General features: G+C 58.3%; 6 protein-coding genes across 6 annotated transcripts; 3 read left to right on the top strand and 3 right to left on the bottom strand.

The window, feature by feature from the left end:
- Positions 1-243: 243 nt before the first annotated feature.
- On the bottom strand, positions 244-3,582 carry GGTG_07961 (hypothetical protein; the record flags this gene model as incomplete). The annotated part of the gene is made up of 3 exons (XM_009225793.1): positions 244-2,583; positions 2,653-3,046; positions 3,330-3,582. The coding sequence occupies 3 exons, from the start codon at positions 3,580-3,582 to the stop codon at positions 846-848; spliced, it is 2,385 nt and encodes a 794-aa protein (XP_009224057.1). The 3' UTR covers positions 244-845.
- Positions 3,583-4,116: 534 nt separating this feature from the next.
- On the bottom strand, positions 4,117-4,938 carry GGTG_07960 (hypothetical protein). Its single transcript, XM_009225792.1, has 3 exons — positions 4,831-4,938; positions 4,574-4,713; positions 4,117-4,471 (listed from the first exon to the last, which is right to left on the bottom strand). The coding sequence occupies exons 1-3, from the start codon at positions 4,856-4,858 to the stop codon at positions 4,328-4,330; spliced, it is 312 nt and encodes a 103-aa protein (XP_009224056.1). The 5' UTR covers positions 4,859-4,938; the 3' UTR covers positions 4,117-4,327.
- Positions 4,939-5,120: 182 nt separating this feature from the next.
- Positions 5,121-8,560, top strand: GGTG_07959 (hypothetical protein). Its single transcript, XM_009225791.1, has 3 exons — positions 5,121-6,921; positions 7,007-7,163; positions 7,249-8,560. Exons 1-3 carry the CDS (start codon positions 5,331-5,333, stop codon positions 8,441-8,443), a joined length of 2,943 nt encoding a protein of 980 aa, XP_009224055.1. The 5' UTR covers positions 5,121-5,330; the 3' UTR covers positions 8,444-8,560.
- A 3,297-nt stretch (positions 8,561-11,857) lies between these two features.
- GGTG_07958 (hypothetical protein) lies at positions 11,858-14,822 on the top strand. The gene is made up of 2 exons (XM_009225790.1): positions 11,858-13,709; positions 13,787-14,822. Exons 1-2 carry the CDS (start codon positions 13,394-13,396, stop codon positions 14,191-14,193), a joined length of 723 nt encoding a protein of 240 aa, XP_009224054.1. The 5' UTR covers positions 11,858-13,393; the 3' UTR covers positions 14,194-14,822.
- Positions 14,823-16,677: 1,855 nt separating this feature from the next.
- On the top strand, positions 16,678-18,426 carry GGTG_07957 (hypothetical protein). The gene is made up of 2 exons (XM_009225789.1): positions 16,678-16,940; positions 17,043-18,426. Exons 1-2 carry the CDS (start codon positions 16,706-16,708, stop codon positions 18,209-18,211), a joined length of 1,404 nt encoding a protein of 467 aa, XP_009224053.1. The 5' UTR covers positions 16,678-16,705; the 3' UTR covers positions 18,212-18,426.
- GGTG_07956 (hypothetical protein) lies at positions 18,298-19,816 on the bottom strand. Its single transcript, XM_009225788.1, has 3 exons — positions 19,418-19,816; positions 19,124-19,265; positions 18,298-19,008 (listed from the first exon to the last, which is right to left on the bottom strand). Exons 1-3 carry the CDS (start codon positions 19,418-19,420, stop codon positions 18,944-18,946), a joined length of 210 nt encoding a protein of 69 aa, XP_009224052.1. The 5' UTR covers positions 19,421-19,816; the 3' UTR covers positions 18,298-18,943.
- Positions 19,817-20,071: the final 255 nt, after the last annotated feature.

The following is a 20,071-nucleotide window of genomic DNA, read 5'->3' as shown; positions in this document are numbered from 1 at the left end:
GAAAAAAGAAAAAAGAAAAAAGAAAAAAAGAAAAAAAAGAAAAAAAAAAGGAAAAAAAAAGAAAAAAAAAAAGGAAAAAAAAAAGGAAAAAAAAAAAAAGGAAAAAAAAAGAAAAGAAAATTGATAAAAAAAAATCGAAAAAAAAAGGGAGACCGGAGATCGTAAAACTGTCAGTCACCATTGATGGCGACGGGTTTCTGCCGCTGATGTTGTTCATACACACAAGACAATGTACGTTGGTGGTGGACAAATGCATAAACAAAACGTCTAATCCCTAGGTAGGTAGGTTGGTTGCCCCATTCCCTTCTACGGAGATCGGAGGCGAAAGAAATCGCCACCCTCGAGGTAGCACCCCATGTTCAGCCCCCTACCAAAATAAGGCCTAAGCCTACAATCCTTTTTTTCAAAATCAATTACAGACCCGGCCGTGCACCAATTCGAATCAGCCCGCACGCGTTTCAATCGATTGGTTAGTGCATACCCTGTCCCCTGCCCTCGCTTCACGAGTGACCTCCCCACTGTAGATTATTTAAGCCTCACACCTCCGTAATAATTCAAACACCAGTCAACCCCCCCTCCACACAACGCCGGAATGATGACCCCTCTTGAGGGGGACACGGGACTAACGCCAAGAACTTTCGCGGCGGTTCAGGAGAGGCGACGCCAAGAGAGGAGAGGAGAAAAAAAAAGAAGCCCGCCTCACTTCAAAAGGCTCCCAGGTTCGTTACATGTTTAGAACAAGTCGCTCCCAAAGATCTCCGCAAGGCGTTCGGGTTATACACGGGTAGAAAGCCAAAGAAGATAAAAAAAAAGTAGTAAAAAGCCAGATGATGTAGCGTCCATGGCTACAGCACATAGCCCCCAAGCCCGACCACCAGGCTCGAGCCCGTGGTCTTCTTGGCCTGCCCCCTCGAGGCCGGCGGCGCACGGGCCGACGAGGAGTGCGACGACGACAGCGGAGACTGCGACGCGTCCGGCTCGCCATCCCCGCTGGCAGCGGCGGCCGCCCTGTCGCCGCGGGTACTGTTGCCGGCGCTGGCGGCGCTGTTGCTCGACCTCAGGCGCGGGCTCCACAGCTTGCTCAGGAAGCTGCCGCGGCTCGGGCGCCTCTGGTGCCCGGACCCGGGCGGCGACCACGCCGTCGTCGGAAGCCCCGGGGTGGCGGTAGCGGGCGTGCACGCCGGCGCTGCACCCCCGCCGCTCCTGGCCCACTCTGCCTCGGACGCGCGGAGCGTGCTGCCGCCGCTGCGCCGGCCCTCGCTGGCCGGAGGGGTCGACGAAGCCGTGGCCGCCAGCGAAGTAGGGTCGGCCAGGGTTGCGAAGCTCGACGAGTAGTCCAGCTCCTCGCCGAGGAGCTGCTTGGCCTTGGGGCTGACCTTGCCCGCGCCCGTGAGGCTGCCGCCGGCGCTGCAGCTCCCGCGCCGCGCGCCCGTCGAGGGCGAGGGCATCGAGGCGAAGCGGTGTCCGGGAGAGCATAGGGAGTAGTAGACCGGCGGCGCGAACTCCCTTGGAGGGTACTGGTATTCGTCGTCCGAGGATGGGGGCGACTTGGTGGAGGAGCCGTAGTCGGAGCTACCGGGAGCGCCCTCGCCCAGTCCGCCCCCCGCCCAAGGACCGTCAGCAGGCGCCTGCTCGGCTCCGTATCCGCCGCCCGAGGGTTCAACCGTAGCTCGGCGGTGCGATGATGAGGGTGAGTCGCCATGAGCCCCAACCTCAATCTCATTGGCTCTGCCCTTCTCCAAGTCCGCCCGCCTGACAGCCGTATACTCAAAGTCTGTCGTGAACGCGTCGCCCTCGACATATGGAAGCAGCGAAGGCGCAATGGACGCCGCCACCGACGCGGCGACTGAGGGTGTACCCGACGAGGTAGACGACTGCCGCTTGGTCGCTGAGATCTTGGGCTCAGCATCGCTAGGCAGGTCCGGCACAGGCAGATCCGGCAAGGGTCGTGCGTTGAGGTTATCCTGAGAAGCACGGTCCCGGACGGCCTTGCTGGGCTGGGGGATGCGATCGCCGCTGATCAAGGCGGGTGGGCGGAGCTGGGGCGGGCTCTTGAGGTAGTAGTAGCTCTCCCCAGTCGAACTCCTTCCGCGGAGGGGATCGTTGCTCCGAAGGGACTGGGCGCCGTCGTCTTCCGAGTCGTCAAAAATGCTGTCGTCGTCGAGGCGACTACTGGAGCCCCCAGAGACACCGCCCTCTTTATCGCCAGTGGGCGCTTCGCTACTTCTCCGGCTCGAGGCAGTACGGCTCACCGTGGCCGTCTTAGTGGCGCAAGTGACGGCTTGCCGCTTTTGCATGCGCTCCTCGTCGCTCAGGTGACAGCCAAACTCTTCCATGTCCTCCCATGGGCGGCTCAGTTTAGGATTGCATCTTGGCGCGGCTCTCCCCTCGGCTGCAGTGCTCCCAGTGAGCTCGACAGGACCTTGGGGCTCATCTTGGCTGACGATCTGGAGATCGTTGAGGTTTGCCCAGGATCTATAGTGGAACCTGAATGCCGCGTAAGGAGAGTCGGAAGGGTCTGCCAGACTGTAGCTGTAGTATCTATTCTCCTCCGGTTTGCTGACCAAGCCGTCTGTCATGAGTCTGATATCTAGTGTCAGCACCGCAAGAAGCCGCGCTAAACATGGCCAAACTAGGATGGCAGTTACTTACGCGACGCCGTAGTTCTCGTGACTGCGGTACGGAAGCGGGTTCGGGGCGCGGCGAGTCCTACCGTAGGACCTAAAGACTTGGACTTCGATCAGGCCGCCCTCGCTGGCGACCGAGGTGGTCTTGTTGTCCTGGGGTAAGAAGACAAAGCGCCGCGCTTCGATGCCGGGCTGGATCATGGTCCTTCCCTGTTCGTCCGTGTACTCGTACAGCTTGCCGGGCGAGTAGAGGGCCTGGCCGGTGCTGCCTCGTCGGTTCTTTTCCAGGTCGATGCCCCAGGCGACTTCTCGACGGCCGTTCATGAAGACCTTGAAGAAGAGATACCTAACGTCCGACGAGGCACCCGGAGGAGTCGGGGGCCACAGCGTGATCTTGTAGTCTACCGAGAACCTGGCGTCTGTTGGCCGTGGATAAGCGGCAGTCGCCGTTTGCGCGGTTAGCAGGTCCCATCTCGGTACGGCGGATTCAGTCGCAGTTTTGGAATGAAACAGGCAGAGAGATGGGCACGGTTTCCTGGCGCTCATCTTTTTTCCCCTCATATTGCCGGCGCTGGCCGAAAAGTGACAGAATTGCCCTGGCGGCCAACACCGAGACAGGGCTCGAGCTGAGCGCCATCAAGGACAAAGAAAACCCACCAGAAAAAGCAAACAGAGCGGGCATGAGGACGGGTAGGAACATACAGGGCTGGGATGCAATGTAAACCGAGATTCTAGAATCTTGTTTCGGGGCCGTGCTGTGTCTCGGTCGTGCCGCTGCTGCCGTCTCTTGCTTCTCGGCCTGGCTCGTCTCGCCATCTTGCTCGCTCTCGGCGGCAGCAGCGACACGGTCCGGCGTGGCCGACGAACTCTCTGGGTGCGGGTACTCCTCCAGAGGCCGGATTCCCGCCTCGCCAATGGCTGTGATGAAGACGTCGACGCCGCGGAATGACGGCATATCTTGGGTGGGCGACTGGAGCCTAGGGAAGCGCTACAAGGTGGACAGGCTGATTGCGACGCTATCATGGTCTGGCCATGTCTTTGCAGTCCGCAGAGAGACGGGCCTGCAGGGGAAAAAAAAGCAAGGAATAAGAGAATAATTGGGACGAATAAGTACTGCGTGAGGGAATGTCGTAGCACAGGAAGAGCGAAGTGAGGGTGGTCTGGAGCGGACTCGCTTTGGTAGAGCGTATCCGGCTGCGATGGACTGGCGAGGTGCTTTGGTCTGACGCCGTGTTTGTGCTGTTAGATGGTTGGTGTGATAGAAAAGGAAAGGAACGCTGTGGCGGCACGGCCCGTTGGGTTGTCCTCCATGTGGTTCGCCCAGCGCGGGTGACGGGCGAGTGAAGCCAGCCAGAGAGCTCTGGTGAGGTCGTCTGAATCCGTTGCTGGCTTCTCCCAATTCCGTCCCTTTGCGCACACACGCAACCCATTGCAATCACACTTCATGGATGCCACGGGTCCATCCAACCTGACCTGGGACGCCTCTGGACTGATCCGCTTCCGCCCACGCAGTGACACGAGCCAGCAAAGAATCCCAGCTGGTCTGGTAAACGGCTCAATGCATTCGACGGGCCATATCAAAGGCCTTCCCTTTGCTCATCCGAACAAATACACGCTGCACGCACTCTCTACCTCCATCTTCCATACCCCAAACCCAATCCCCCATGTTCCCCTTCCGCCATTCCTTCTCCCAGTGCTCATCATGTCCCCAGCACTTTCGCCGTGTCCTCCTCCTTGCCTATTAGCCCAAGATTCCGTATCTGCCCCGCGGTCGGCGGGTCTCCCCTGGGGTTCGCCCTCTCCGCCTTCCGGTAAGCCAGCTGGAGGGCTTGAGCACGCGCGCGCTGTGCGGGTGGTAGAAGACGGTCAGCCAAGCCCATCCACATGATAGTCCAGGTCGCATATCCCCCTCCCTCAGGTATCCCCTAGATCCATCAGCTGCGCACCTCTTTCTTGTGGTGCAGGCACTCGTAGTAGTCCTCCAGAACCGGGCCGCACTTCTTCCTGCTCTGCGGGTCGTCGGCCGAGCTGTTGATCACGTAGCAGGCCATCACCTCCTGCCAAAAGGGGAAGCACCGCGAGGGGCCTAGATGGGGGCGGGTGGTGTGGTTGGCCGTCGGTTAGACAGGTTGGACAGGTTGGACAGGAGCACGGCAGCGGGTCGGGCCTCGTCGGCGCCATTGGGTCTCGTCGGCGCACTCACCCCCGTTCAGACCGTATCCGGACGCCATGGCGAGGTGTTGGTGGTAGCTCCCTGCAGTGTGTGTGCGGGCAGCTGTCGTTCGTGGCTTTGGTGAGCTCTCGATTGGTGTCGGCAGCGAAGTCAAGCGTCGGAACGCGGCTCGGACCCACCTCCAGGCCTGGCTGCTTGTGGTGGCCTGAGGCACAGACGCAGCAACGTGGGGGACATTTGGTTGCCAAGGGTTAGGGTGTTGGGGCCGTCTGGACCACAAACCACACGGCAAGACGCCACATGCCAACTAATGTGTACCGTTCGTTATGTCACCACCCACCACAACCCGCCTTTGTAGCTTCACCCTGCATATCTGTGCCCGACAGCAGCCCCAAAACAAAATAAAGCCAGATTTCCCATCATAAACATGTGTGCATGACGCAGAACGAGCTGCCGTCACCTTTCGAGTTAGCAACAGTAGCACTCGTCCTTAATCCTTTGCGAGGCGCCATGCCAAGCGCCGGCGCAATATGGAATCCTCCCCTGACTTCTCGCCGCCCAAGATCGTACTCCTGGCAGTCCACCTAGCCGCCACCGCCGACATTACCGGTCTGACATATCTGGCTAGCAAGCACAGCCAGATATTGCGCAAGGAAATTTTGCTGCGCATTCTCCTCACATATCTCCCTGAAACTCTACGAAGCGCCGATTACGTCCCGTTCCTCGTCGAGCTCGAGTCGGACAACCCTCCGCGCGACGACGATGGCGACGACGGTGAAAAGCCCGAGGCCCACGTCGAGTTTGACGTCCCCTCCATCGAGGAGCTTCCAGACGACCTGGCCGCCAAAAAGGTCAGAAAACTGCGGCTGCTGCACCTCTCATGGCCCGAGGCGCCCACCGAGATAGCGCCCGACGATCACCTGTCGCTCTTCCTGTTGCGGCGCGCATACAGGATAGACGAGGAGGCAGGGTTGTTGGACGAGGTACCCGGACTTTTTGCGCCCTTTCTGGACCACTCGGCCTACCTCAGGACGTGGTTGATCTCGGTGGTTTTACCCCTGATACGACGAAATTTCGCCTACTATCCCCAGCAGCCAATAGAACAAACGCTCGCCGAGTTCGAACGCCTCCCAGATCGTTCCGCTGTCTCTCTGCTCCTCTCACAAACCGGCACCCAGGAGGACAGCCCGTACGACGTCGTGGGCAGGGATCTGCGGGGTATGGTTGGCCCATGGCTGCACAACGACGTGAGGTGGTCCGGCAGCAAGCGGCGGGGCTCGACGGCGTCGTCCAAGGCCACAGCCTCACCATCAGCCGAGACCGGAGGCCAAGGTGGCACGTGCCCTGGCTGGGACGAGATGCTCGAATGGCTCACCTCGCACGCCTCCAAGCCGTCGTGGAAGGTCGCTGTGGGTGCCATAGAGCAGTGGGATGGCCCCGAAGATGCCGACCTGGGCGAATACGAGGGCTTGGCTTGGCTACAGGAGGAGCACCAGCAGTACATGGAGCGGAGGTATGCCCGCGCAGCGCTGGCCTCGGCGTACCTCGTCCCTGAAGCATCCGTCGAGGCGCTCAACGGGATCCACACTATTGTGACCAAAATCATGACTCTTTTGGATGAAGACCCCTGCCCGCCGCTGAACACGGCCGCCTCGCTTCTTGCTCCCATGGCGGTGCTGGACGGCGCCTCGGCCGAGATATTGCTTCCCAAGAATGCCACTCACCTCCGGACGGACCCTTTGGACAATGCGAACCCACTTACAACCCCATCGGCGCCCGCCGCTCGCCTTTTGCACGCCGCCAGCCTCAGCGCCTTCATCATGTCCCGCGCAGGCGCCCCCTGCACCGCCAGGCGAGCGGCCGAGCTGTGCCTGTTGCAGAACGAGCGGGACCAGAAGGCCGAGGCCTCGAAGCTGCTGCACGCTGTCGCCAACAACGGCCCCAAGACGGACGACAAGTACTGGATTAGGGCCAGGAACGAGATAATGTGGCTCCGCGACTGGGGCACCGAGGAAAACAACGAAACCACAGCCCTGCCTGGCAGCGGCAAGGGCGTATTTGGACAGGTCAAAAAGGAGTTTATCGAAGTTGAGATGTTGAAGGCACTCCTCAACAACACCAGTACGGCCGTCCACGCAACCCGCCCCAGGAAGCCTCGGCGCGTATTGTCCTGCAGCTCGCTAACCTGATCACTCTGTCGAATTAGGATACTCGCTTGCCAAGTCCCTATATGAAGACTCGACGGACCAGCCATTACCGCGCAAAACCATGCAAGACACAATATTCGCATGTGCGATGAGCGCTTACGACAATGCCTCAAATCCCAACCGCGGTAGGGGTGGTCTCAAGAAGTGCGACGAAATGTGAGTTCTATGCCTTGCTAGGCGGTCCTCTAGAGATGAGCTGGCGCGACCCTGCGAGACCTTCTACTCGCTAACACGATGCCAGTATCCACTCGTTCCCCAAGACAGTCGAGAGGGCGCTGCCAGCAACCCAGAGGTTAGAGGCGCTGCTCCGGACCACGCAGGGACTGAGCCAGTACCGGTTGGTTCTCAAGCAGGGCGAGCCATTTGCCCCCGTGGTCCTCAGGGTGCACAAGGACCCTGTCTTGATCGTGGAGAAGGTGCTGGAACAAAATCCAAAGAGCTATACCAACATCCAGGACTTGATCGACGTTGGAACAAGTATGGTTGAAGCAGGGCTCACGGTGCGAGACAAGGCTGAGCATCCGGCCCTAACCCCTGAGCAAGAGCCAGCCCAACGCTTCATTGCCGAAAGGCGAATTACGGCCATGTGCATCGACGCTGCGCTGACCGAAGATGACTTTGAGACGGCATACTCGTATGTTGTCAACCGCCTCCCTGCGGTGAGCCCACCCTCTGCCCCCGGACCTTCTTCCCAGGCCGCGGCGGACGAGTGGTCATGGAAGGCGGCGCTGCAGGCGGGTAAGTACCGCCGCACGACGCAGACTGTACGGCCGACACACCTGGGCACAGGCAGCGGCAACCCCGAGATCCGGCACCTCGAGCAGCGCATCGAGTGCCTGTCGGCGGCGCTGCGCATTGCCCCGACCGCGACGCTGCAGGAGATACTTAACGCGTTCCGGCGCTGCGAGGAGGAGCTCGACGTGGCGGTCCGAGCTGAGGCCGAAAGCGAGCGCGCCTGGGACGACGCGGGCGACATGCAGGCCATGCCAGGGGGCTTTTCTGCCGCCACCTCGGGCCCCGCCGGTGTCAGTCGCGCGGCGGGCAGCTTCTCCAGTGCGGCCAGGCAACAGACGGACGAGGCGCCGTTATCGCTCTTCGACCTGTCGCGGGCGACGGCGCGGGCGGCGCAAAAGAACCTTTCGGCGCTATCCAGTCTCAAACGGCAGCCCGCGAACGCGAGGGATGCCTCCCCAGCCGCCGGCAGCGTGCGAAGCGGCGCAGATCACAACGAGACGTCGCTAGTATCTTCCCTAGCGTCGCTGACTTCCTTATCCATGTCGGCTTCGTCGTCGTCGCAGGGCGTCGACCACTCGGACGGCGAACCGCGGACGCGCAAGAGGGACCAGTTCAGGGAGGCGGCCGTCGGGACACTGGTGTCGGGTGTCGGATGGCTCGTTGGCGCGCAGCCTACGAACCCCGGTCAGGAGAGGGACTGATGCAACGATTCTCGCCACGCTGTTGTGTTTCTTGAGCTCGGGTCCATGCCCTCGGGATACGTACTTGCATTTTATACATGATTCCCTAGAGGTTTAATAAAGCAAGATTGACGGCGATGGAACTCCCAGTGATGTGACAAGTCTCCTGATTTGGCCTTGGACTGTGAAGAGCCTTGGAATACCAAATGCCCATCTTATGAAAGGCTTCATAGCCGAGTTTGATAGCTCCATGAGGTCGGCCGGGTGGTATCGGCCGAGACGCACAATAAGCCGCGCTCCACATCGGCCTTTCAAGGCGGCTACCCCCGACGCACCTAGGATATCGCTCGGCTCTATCTGGACAGGTGTCACTCGCCCAAATATTAGCAAAAGGCCTCGTGTATGCACACAAGGCGTCGAGTTCAACAACCCCGAGCTCCCTCTCTTTTTCGTGCTCCCATAGAAATTACCAGTTCCAGCGCCAAGACGCCAAAGCCAGGGACGCGAGACAAGCTGCCGAGCGAGACTGAGCTACCAGTACATCAAATTTCCACCGTCCCGAAACCGGGCGTCGTCATCGAGGGGCGCATCTCTGCTACAGTCGTCGTCCTCGTCGTCGTCGGCTCACTTTGGAGAGGGATCACCGTGCTCCGGGGGCCAGGGGCGCGCCCTGTTTTGCTTGGCGCGGCCCAGGTGGATGAGATGTCATTTGGAATGCCCACCCGCCGCCGCAGCCTTTCTTTCCAGTTGTCAGTGACAGTTCTTGATGTTGTGGGCAGTGGCTACACCCCATTTGGGATGTGCGTCAGCCTAGACGGCGATGCCGAAGATATTTTGTTTCTTTGAGGCTTTCTCCTTGCTTATGTTCCGTGGTTTGGTTTCTATGCTCACGCCCACCCACTCAGCCACCACCAAAAGCTGAGAGCTTTGCACCGCAGTCCGGTTGGATGGCAGTCTTCGGGAGGGAGGTGAGGAGGTACCAAAGGTTGAGTAGAATTGTTAGTTCGGGAGCTTTCTATTGTATTTTATTTTTCCCTGTTGTCACTCCTACTGCTAATCTTATTTTTTATTCTTATTTTTTATTCTTATTTTTTATTCTTATTTTTTATTCTTATTTTTTATTCTTAGTTTTTATTCTTCTTCCTATGCCTATACCTTGAAGGAACTACCATCCTTTTTGTGGTGGGTGTGGATGGATACATTGGTGCACGTGCAACCCCCCACGTACTCGACTGTATACCAGCTGACGGAAGCCAGGATGCGGGGAACATGACCAAGAATTGCGATGAAAGAAGAAAAAAGCCCGCCTCCCTGACCACTATTCAAACCATGTAGCCACAGTTCCAGAACGCACGCTGCAGTTGGGGGTGGTGTTTTGGTTGCCGTGATGACTCCTCAGGCATCATCAGCCCTCCGGCTGCAATGCATGCGCCGTCGATCCCCATCCAGCTCCCGCCAGTCCCGTGGGCCAAAGGGATGGGAACGAAAAAAGACGGGCCACTCAGGGGCGCCGATGTCCGGCGGTGCAGTAACCCCGAGCCCCCGAGAGCCGAGAGGAGAGGATGTCAGCAACCCCCGGGGTCTTGGCAAAGTGCGAATGGCGGCCGGAAGACTCACACGCTAGGACCAGACCACCACCGTTTGGGGCCCCACATGCCCACAACGTGGGGGAGGAAGGGAGGCGCAAAAAAAGCAACCCAAAGGGCGCGAGCACATCAGGGCCCCTTTTTCCAGTCGATGCCTAGTCAGGCGACCAGGTATCCGGATTAGGTAACTCGCATAGCTTCAGAGTAGGTACCGGCTAGTGGGTGATGGGTTTGCGTATAGTCGGTGCACCATTGTGAGTCATCGTGCATTGCGTTGATCTGAGTGTGTGTATGTGTGTGTTCGACGCCAGAGTCAATGTTTCGCGAATCCCACTGCGTTTCGTTCCGTGCTACCACACGAGTAAGGGCCCCCGGGATCAGGCTGTTGTCGTCGTCGCTGCTAATCCGCCCATCTCCGAGAGAGAGAGAGAGAGCTCGGGCCCCCAAAGTTTAGGACGAGACGACAAGAGTTCGTCCCAAGCCCGTTCGAATCCCGCTTCAGGCGTTATTGCAATGGTGGCTGGAGATGCGTCATGGCCTGCAGGGACCTCGCCAGAACCATCCCATTACACACGAGCTGGTCGTCTCTTGGGACATGGGTGTTGGTTGGTTGGTATGTAGATGGGCTGGCACGCCCACCACTTTTACTCCTATTCTTATTCATTATTTTGTACTTTTTCTCATTTTTGTTCCTATTCTTATTCCAAAAGGAACTGTCCACCGCATTGGAACTGTGCGTGCCTGGTCGTTTTCTTCCCGCGCAGCCAATGGAACCCGTTCCCAAGGCGCCGGGTACCAGATCCATCAGCCTGTGCCTTGGCCATGGACAAAAATGCCCGTCAGCTGGCCGCCATTGGCCTGATGCGATTTCAGCTTGGTTGCGGGTCAGCCTAGGGCACAGCCTCGCTGTGCGGGTGCTTCACAGGGCCTGCGTGTTTTAGGAGCAGGTACCTGGGCTATAGCAGGCGAGACCCAACCCACGCGTACAGTATGGTCAGTACCGAAGCTATTCCCAGAGTAGGCGACTGTTATGTAAGGTCCCCCTCCCTCCTTCTGACCCCGTCGACATGAAGGCACGGTCAAGTGCAGGTCTGTGGTGTGGCATAGCCTGGGCGGCCGTGCGTCATCGGATAGAGTAGCATCGAGTTGATATTGAGAATGGCCCCAATGGGAGATTTGGCAGTCGCAAGCAAGTGCGTGTACATCACGCACCACCCCGCGGCTCAAGGCAGACGGCAGTCGGCGTAAGTTGCTAAGACCACACACACACACACACACACTTGCACACCACCTCCCTGCCAGGTAGGTACCTAGGTACCTATACACCACAAGCACTTGCGCGGCTCCGGAACGACATGCCAGGGCTGAGATTCCGGATCATCGCATCAATCGAGGCACCACCACCGCCGCGCCGCGCTCGGTTCCTGGCACGCGCACGCACAATATCCACCAGTCAATTGATTCGCCTGGGCCGAGATTGCTGCCATGGATATGTCGATAATTTTGCGGCGGCAGTCGCCGGCGCGTGCCGACTCGACGAAAAACCTCAGGCGGTTTGAGGACGTGCAGGATGCTGGAGTTGGGGCCAGCTGACCTGAAAAAGGGCATGGGATGGGATTTTGCGGGAGAAAAAAGAAAGACGTTGCCCTGCATCGTGTTCACTGACGGGAATCGGGCGTGGAGCAAAGGCCACCATCAAAAATGTCCCCACACTTAAGCTTATCCTGATGCGTGCAAGGTTGTGTCGTCTAATTCTGGTACCTTACCGTGTGCAGCACGGCCCTGAGAGTGGATGTCCGCCCCAGCAAGACCTGGAGGGGAGCCTCTCGCTCGGGTGGAAACGGCGACCCATCAATTCACTCTTGTCCCACAAATCGAAACAAACAAGGATTTGGACCCTTCATTCTTCAATGCTTCAATTCTCAGCTCAATCCCTCCTCCCATGACCTCTTTCTCGTCTCCCTTGATGCTCTTGGTATCCAGCCAATCTGCCCTGTTCCGTTTCTTTTTCTTGCCCTCTCAGACCATCAGCAGGCGGGATGCACGCCAAGCAAGGCTCATCCCCCGCGCATGCTCTTTCCTGCGCTTCGTAGCCCGTGGCCCGTATTTCGTGTTTCTTTCTTCCCTGCCGACGCTAAGTTCAGCTGGCGGCTGGGGCCCCTTGCTGGCCTCTGTTTCGACTCTAGCTTCCCGTCCAGATGCCCCTCGCGGATCAGATTACCCGTCTCCGACTATAGGAGATACCACCTGCCCATGTACCTACCAAGTGGCACACACGTAGGTGCGAGGCTGGGTCCTCCCCTCACTCCGTTTGACCGCGAGTGAGTCTTTCACTCATCCCACGAAGTGGACTCCCATTCCACGTTACATGCATGCACGTTGCGGCTCCACGCCAATGGTGGATGCGTCCCGTCTCTTCTCTCGTTTGGGCTGTCCATTCCATATTTCCTGCTATTTACCTACCTATCCTCTACATTCTCTGTCTTGAACAAGAGGTATTCTGTCACCTCGACCACCCCTCCATGCACCCCCTTTTTTTACACTCCGCCGTTGACTCCCTTCACACCACCACCATCTGCATACCTTGGTACACACTTACACCCTGGTTCCCGTGCCCCGATCCTACGGTCCGCCCCAGGTACGCCGCTATACCCTGGGGGCCCCGCTGCCGTTGACAATTATGTACTTCCTCTTTTATGAAGCCGGCCATGGCTTGGCTGTCTACCTAGCTGGGCCCACAAAGCCACGAACCATATCACTGCCATAGTGGGGGCGCCGCAGACCAGGCTTCTTCGTCATCTGCCCCTTGACAAATGCAGCGTCACCTCCTCCCGGATGCTCTCCCCTTATGGTCCACTCTCCCGCCCAAGCCAAGCCTGTCCGCGATAATCTTTCCGCGTCATCACCCTCAGGCACCCTGTTTGAGAAGCATCCCTCGCGACCCATCTATACACCCCTCCCGCTGCTGGTGGAGCATACTGTGACTCGACCGCGTCCTCCTCCCGGGCTAAGCCCTATGAAGTCTTGTAACCCCGTCAGCCTCGTGATTTGTGATACCTCTGGAGGCAGGTAGCTACCGACGTCGTCTGGCGCGCTTCACCTCTCTGGAACCGGTACAATCTTGCCGGGATCAGGACTCTTGCTTATTTAAGGATCTACGGGCTCCCGCTTCCGGGGCCTATATCAACGACGACATCATCAACCCAACGCACTCCCGTTTGACACTGCATTCGACCATCCTACCCCGAAACCCCTACTCGGTAGCCTATATACATCCTCTGATAAGCGATCTCGAGCCGGACGTGGAACTTATAATATCTGGCGACTGAGTCCTTCTCTTTGGCACATGTGAGCCGGCCTTTGTTCTACTTGTGCTCTATTCTACATGTCATCCCAACATTCTCAAGGCCGAGAGAACTTTGAGGAGACGACATATCAAGCCCAGTCTGCTCACCAGCAAGGCGCCACAGAAAAGTCCAGGGGGAAACGGAAAAGCAAGAGCAAGAGCAAGAGCAAGACCGACCAGTCGGGATCCGATACAGAGACCGAAGGTCCTAAAATGTCTTCCCGCTCATCAAAAGCGTCGTCCGAGTCCGAGTCGACCAAGAAGCACAGAGCCCCTCAGAACGAGGACTGGTCCGAGGTGACCGACCCCGAGGAGAGGAGGCGCATCCAGAACCGGATCGCCCAACGCAAGTTCCGTAAGTATTCTATACCGCTATGCCGCTCGCCGCTTTAATATAAAAATAAAATTATATATGCTGACTAACAGAAACAGGTGGCAAGGCCAAGGAGCAGAGGGAAAAGAGCGAGAGGGACCAGCGTAATGTGGAGCACGCGGGCGATAGCTACCGCGTCCCCGAGGCTGGCGAGATGACGGCCGAGGAGCAGGCCGCGCTCTCGGGCCTGCCCTGGGGCGGCCTCAACGTACAGTACGCCATGGGCCGCGGCCCGGAGAGCGGCTACGGCGGCGGGCGCGCCGCCAGCCACCGCGCCTCGGACCCCGTCTACACCTCAGACAACAACACGCAGTACCTCAGCCCCTACACGGCCAGCTACCAGTACACGGGCAGCGCCGCCTGGGACGACCGGACTGGGAGCAGCAGCCCCGGCGGCGACCAGCTCTACTACGATAACGGGGCGACGTCGTACTACTACGACTACGACACGAGTCCCAGGCAATGAACGAGAGCGCGCCATCGATCCTCTCTTCTTGCTTGTTTGCTTTCAACTAATTTTTCTGTTTGGGTATCTCATTTATCAGACCCGATCGAGGTCTGACGGTAGCGACTGGAATTTGGCATATGTGGATCAGGGCCAGGCTATAGGGCATATTAGCCCAGAAGATCACTCAGATCCTGATGGCGTGTTTTTGCTTTGGTCGTTTTTCTTCTTGTTTTTATTGGACTGAGAGGGACTGTATCTGCGCTTCACGCTGCTTTGTTTCCTGTTTTTTTTTCCTCTTCATTATTACCCTACCCCGCTCTGCTGTTTGTACAACACTCTTATCCCGCCTTCTTTTTCCACTTGTCTTTTTCCACTCACTGTTGTTTTACTACAAAGTCTGTCCTAGACCATTTCCTTCAATACTGGGACAATCGGTTAGAGCGACATCTCCCCAAAGATAGACACCCCTGGAGCCGGCGGCCAGAGACGGCCAGGTCGAGCGCCTGGGGGACGGCAAACAGGCAGGGGAACCAACCAGCCATGCAGGCGCTGGGAACCTACCTGCCCAATAGCTAATCTCAACACACCATACCTACCTATTTTCTCACCCGGAACGCATGCGTGCACTTCCATGGACAGGCGACTCGCTTTCGCTTGCTCGCGTGCTGCAGCTCCGCCACATTCTCGCTTGGCGATTGCAATCCCGGAAAAAAAGGTCCAGCCCAGTCTCTAAAGCAACGACAGGAAACCCCAGCCAAACTAAAACCATGGCACCTTTTTTTCCTCCTCGGCCTTGTCAGGCAGCAACTCTCTCTCCTTCGAGGTCGGGTACATTGAACGTGCAGTAGTGTCGATTGTCAATCGGCCCGCTTGAAGGTGCTTGAGTCCAGGGACTCTTAGCGTATGCCCTGGGGTTGAGCCCCTCGGATTTAACCAGGGAACAGCTCTCGCACTCGGCCGAGTTTGGTCGCCTGGCTCCTGTGCCACCCTTCACCGAATGAGATGAAGGGCGCTAATATAGAGCGTGCAGATCTCAAGGTGCCCCGATACCTGGCTATTCACGGCAATGAGAGAGCTTGCAAATGTGCCCCCCTGCTGAAAAGTGCACAGTCGCACGCAGTTGCAGCCATGTGCGCCCCCCAATCTCCAACTTTCGTGATTTTCTACACACCACCACCATCACCACCATCACCACACAGTCACATCTCGTGAGGCCAAATGTTCATTTCAACGGGACCTGTAGCCTGTGCAAAGACACAAGGGCACACGCGACTACCTCGGCCTACACACGTAAGGCAGCCCAGGCCAAGCGTCGCAGCGTGATTGCTTTCAGCCGCGCGAGCCCCCCCAATCTCTCCACGCTGATTGGCGCGGAGGCGGGCGCCGGCAGGGGCACCCGCACCACACACGCGCGTTCCTTCGGAGTGTGTGTGTGTGTGTGTGTGTGCACGCACGCCGGGCTGGCAGCACCGCCCTCGGTCAACGTGTCCTGAACCGCCTGTCAATGCTAGGGCTGGAGAGCCGCGTGGTTTTTTTGGGGGGTTTTTTTTGGCAGCCTAGGGGGCTCGTGCTTGTGTGTGATGAAGGGATGAGCGTGAAGCGAGTGAGGTTTGAGCTTCAGGGGGGTCGCGGAAGGACGTTGGCGGGTGTGGTGAAGCACCGTCGTCACGTCACGGGCGGCTTCTCAAGCCAGGCGTACCCTGTCGAAAGAGGAAGCATGCGGCGAACAGTAACACAAACCGTGCCTGCCAAGCCATGTATGGAATCTGGCTGAAGGCATTCGGAAGGCCGAGTGGCCGACAGGTGGTCGACAGGTGGCCGACAAGCTGATGTGGACGTTATGGCCAGGCACCTTAGGCAGCAGCTTTCTCACGGCCGGGTCTCGCCAGGTCCGGCCCCCATGACGTATGCCGTGTGTCGACAAGGCGCCCGCCCACGTTGCGTGGGACGATGGGAGGGGGTCGGTGAGCCGGGTGGAAAGGACGGAGCGAAACAGACGGACACGCGGGGGCTCCTTAATCTCCGGCTCCTGAGCAAAAGCCGCAGCCCCGCCGACGTGTCGTCCATCCTGGGCTCGCCGTTGGGAGGAGGCACCCCTCACGGCAAATGACCCGTCGCGCTGGTGGCCTTGCAGGAAATGGGGATGGGGCTGTGCAGATGTGGAAGTAACCTGAGGCGTCGAGGGGGGAGTCACCGCGTAATGTCTTTCCTTGGGCAGTACCACCTGTTGAATGCAAAAAGAGCCGAGCGCGAGGAAGGAGCTCGGACCGACACGCAAAGCCCGAGCCAAGCTTTTGATGGGACCCGTCACTGGCTCGTCATGGAGACGGCCTGTTGGTTCACAGTGTGAGATCCAACAATTCCCCACAGCTTTACCTGCCCCCTGCGCTTCCCGTTTGGAGATCGCCCAACTTCTCACTGGGCACGTGGTTTCGCCTTGCTTGGGGGTCATGCATGGGGGTTGCTAGCGCGGTTGCGCTTATCGTCGCCCCAGAATATAGCTTATCGTGCCTGACCGCCCGGCAGAAACATGGGGAGCAGTTCGTGTCGCGACAAAAAAAAAAAGTTGGTCCCCGCTCGGCTCGAGGCTGGCAAAATCAAGGCTTCACATACCAACAACCGCAATACAGCGTCCAGATTCGGTCAAAGCCTTCCTCAACGCAAGCGAATTTACGCAAAAATGTCCAGCAACGCCAATGGGGCCGGGGACGGTCCTTGGATCAAGCAGGACCCTGCACAATTGAAGAGAGATGCCGAATCCAAAGGTAGCCTCTTCTCCCAGTCCCGGATCGCGACAAGGCCGGCGCCATTCCAGCCATAAACGCCAAGCATCTTTACTGACCATGCCGGCCGAGCGCCGTGACCAGAGGCCAAGCATGCAAGAAAGGAGGCCATGCGCAAGGCGCGGGCCGAGGCCCGCAAGGAGAAGCGGACGATAAAGGCCGAGGCCAAGAGGGCGCGCAAGGTCAACGTCAAACGGGCGGGCAAGTGGACCTCGGAAGCCCGCAAGGCGGAGCAGAAGATAAAGAAGGCCGCCAACAGGCCCGAGAAGACGGCCAAGCGCATCCGCCGCATGGGGCTGCGCGCCGAGAAGCTCAAGGCCCAGGCCATCAAGCTCATGGCCGACGCCGAGAAGACCAAGGCGGCGTACGAGGTGCTCATGAAGAGGGAGCAGGAGCGCATTGACAAGGACAAGGCCGACAAGAAGGCCGAGGGGGCCGAGAGGAGGGAGGCCCAGGGTCTGGGTGAAGGCGACTTTATGAGCCTGGATGTCGACACGGACGACGAGGTTGCGCCACCCAGCAAGCCTGCTTCCAAGAAGGGCAAGGTTATTGAGATCGAGAGCAACGACTCTGATTCATCCAGCGGCGAGGGCGATTCGAGCGAGGACGAGTCGAGCGAGGACGAGTCGAGCGAGGAGGAGAAACCCGAGCCAAAGTCCAAGTCAGAACCCAAGTCGCGCGACAAGGCGAAATCGGACCCAAAGCCAGAACCCGTCCCCGCAGCTGTGCCTGAAGAGAAGAAAAAATCAAAGAAAGACAAGGCAAAGGACAGCAAGAAGGCGACGGAGGAGAAGCCAACGGAGGCGGCGGTGGTTGAAGAGCAAAGCACCAAACACATCTCTAAGGAGGCGAAGAAGGCTCGCAAGGCGGAGAAGAAGAGAAAGCGGGAGGAGGAGGAGGCACCCGCTGCATCCCCCGACGCCGAGGAGGAGGCTGCCCCCAAAAAGCAAAAGAAGCCGAAGAAGGATAAGAAGGACAAGAAAGACGAGGATGCGACACCTTCCGAGAAGCCGGCCGCCGCCGCCGCGCAATGGAACGTCGACGCTCTGGAGGGCGGAGTCGCGCGGCAAAGCAAATTCCTCAAGCTACTCGGCGGTACCAAGGGCGACGCCGCATCCACTGCCACCGGAGGCGGGTCCACGGCCCAGGCCGGCAATGCCGGCCGCTCCGAGGCCGACCTTCTGTACCAGTTTGACTACGGAATGAAGATGAAGAACGAGATGGGCGGGCAGAAGAGGGGATTGGGGGCGTGAGCGTCATCGCGCCTGCCACGAGTTGTTCCTGTTCGAAATACCCTTGAAGGTTGCATCAACCATACGCACGCCACTCCCGCGCTGTGTCAGGTTCGGAGTTTGTAGCCCGGCGTCTAAAAATCATTACAACAATACTTCAAATAATTACAAGATGACTTGCTTACCGGGTACTCCCTGATACCTGCACCCTGAAACAAGTCGGTTCATATGTAAACCAGCCTTGAACACAACATGTCAAATTAACGCCAACCGGTGTCAGATCTAAGATAGATGACAAAACATGAGCCAACAGGATAAAGAGGGGAGATACAAGGGCCCTCGCGTTGACGGCGCAAAAAAAAATATCAAGAAAAAAAAAAACGTTGCTAAAAGGCCCGCGTCATCACAGCTGAAGCGAGCCCATCCGACGTGTGCAAGCCACAACTGCCGCCAGCTTGGCTTCCAACTCTATTGCTTCCCCCCTCGCAGCTCGCAACGAGAGTAGACATATGACCGCCTGTAGCCGGACAAGGGGACGAGGCGCGACAAAAGCCGAATGCGGCTTCCCGGGCCGAAGGTTTAAAAAAAAATGGAAAAGGGGGAGCTGCGTGTATATGGCTTTTCGTGTATTATGGTTCGAAATTGGCCACCCGGGGGATTTATGACAAGTCGAAGTCCCTGTCACCGCAGGGACTAGACCTGTTATAAGTCTTTGGTGGGCTTTTTTTTGTTGGTGCCTGCTTTTTTTTTTTTTTACAGGAAGAAGCGCGAGAAGACCTCAAAGACCAGGCCACCGAACACGACGAAGCCGAGGAGACCTATTGGCGGGAGCGAGCAGTTTATGTCAGTAGTTGCTCCGCCTTCTGTAACTACAGTCGCGACACGCCGGGCGCATGTCGGGGGTCGAGTGTGCGCAGCATCCCAGAGACATACCGAGCCAGATGGGCGAGATGGGCGACTTGTGGTTCAGCTCTTTGCTGGCGCGCTGCTTGATGTCCGTCTCGGACTTGCCGCGGCGCGCCTCCTGGTCCTTTTGGAACTTGGCGTTCCGGCGCCGCTGCTCGGGGGTTTGCGCCTGGAGGGGGAAGGGGAGTGTCAGTCAGGGGGGTTGTGGTGCGGGTTGGTTGGGGGTTTTTGCCGGCCCGCGCCGGGGCAGATGCGCGGCTGCGGCGGCCCGGGGCCCGGGGACGGATGGGGGGGGGGAAGGGGTGAGGAGGGAGAACTGACCATTGTGTCGGACGGTGTGTTTGTTGTATGTATGCGATCGCGCGCGCGGGTTGTGGTGACGCGGGGGGGCGGCGGCGACAAGGGGGCGGAATTGCGTTCGTGTAGGTGTGACGACAGGACAGAGCTCGTGGGTTTCTGGTCGTTGGCGAGGAAGGAGGAGATACGGCGGTAGAAATACAGCGGTCGGGGGAATCCTTCGTTGACGTCCTGTGACTCTTTTTTTCTTTTCTCCTGTCTTGGGGACAGATCTCAGTGTTCGATGGTGTTCTCTCGAGGCCAAGGAGAAAACAAATAGCCCGTTGGGGTTTTTTTTTTTTTTTAGCGCAGCGAAAACAGAGACCCAAAAGCTCGTGCCTGGCCCTTTTTTTTCCCAGATGCCACCTTTCCAGCAACGGAATGTCGTCCCAAATGGCGCGGGCGCTGGGAAATGGCAGGGCGGATCCCCACACCTCCCTCCCCTTGCTCCCGGGCCCCGGCCTGTGGGTCCGGTGCGGGGACGGGTCGGCTGATTGGCTGTTTCTAGTGGGAAAATCATCTCAAGGGTTCTTGCTGGCGCCGCTCGCTTGCCAAAAACAGAGAGAGAGAAGGTTCGTGTTTCGATGGATCGATAATCCACACCAAAAAAGACAGCTACACAAAAAAAAAGAGCCACAG

Source organism: Gaeumannomyces tritici, assembly GCF_000145635.1.
Source record: "Gaeumannomyces tritici R3-111a-1 unplaced genomic scaffold supercont2.4, whole genome shotgun sequence".
Classification (NCBI taxonomy): Eukaryota; Fungi; Ascomycota; class Sordariomycetes; order Magnaporthales; family Magnaporthaceae; genus Gaeumannomyces; species Gaeumannomyces tritici.
The sequence above is the reverse complement of the archived record's forward strand: the minus strand, read 5'-3'. Positions and strand labels throughout refer to the sequence as shown.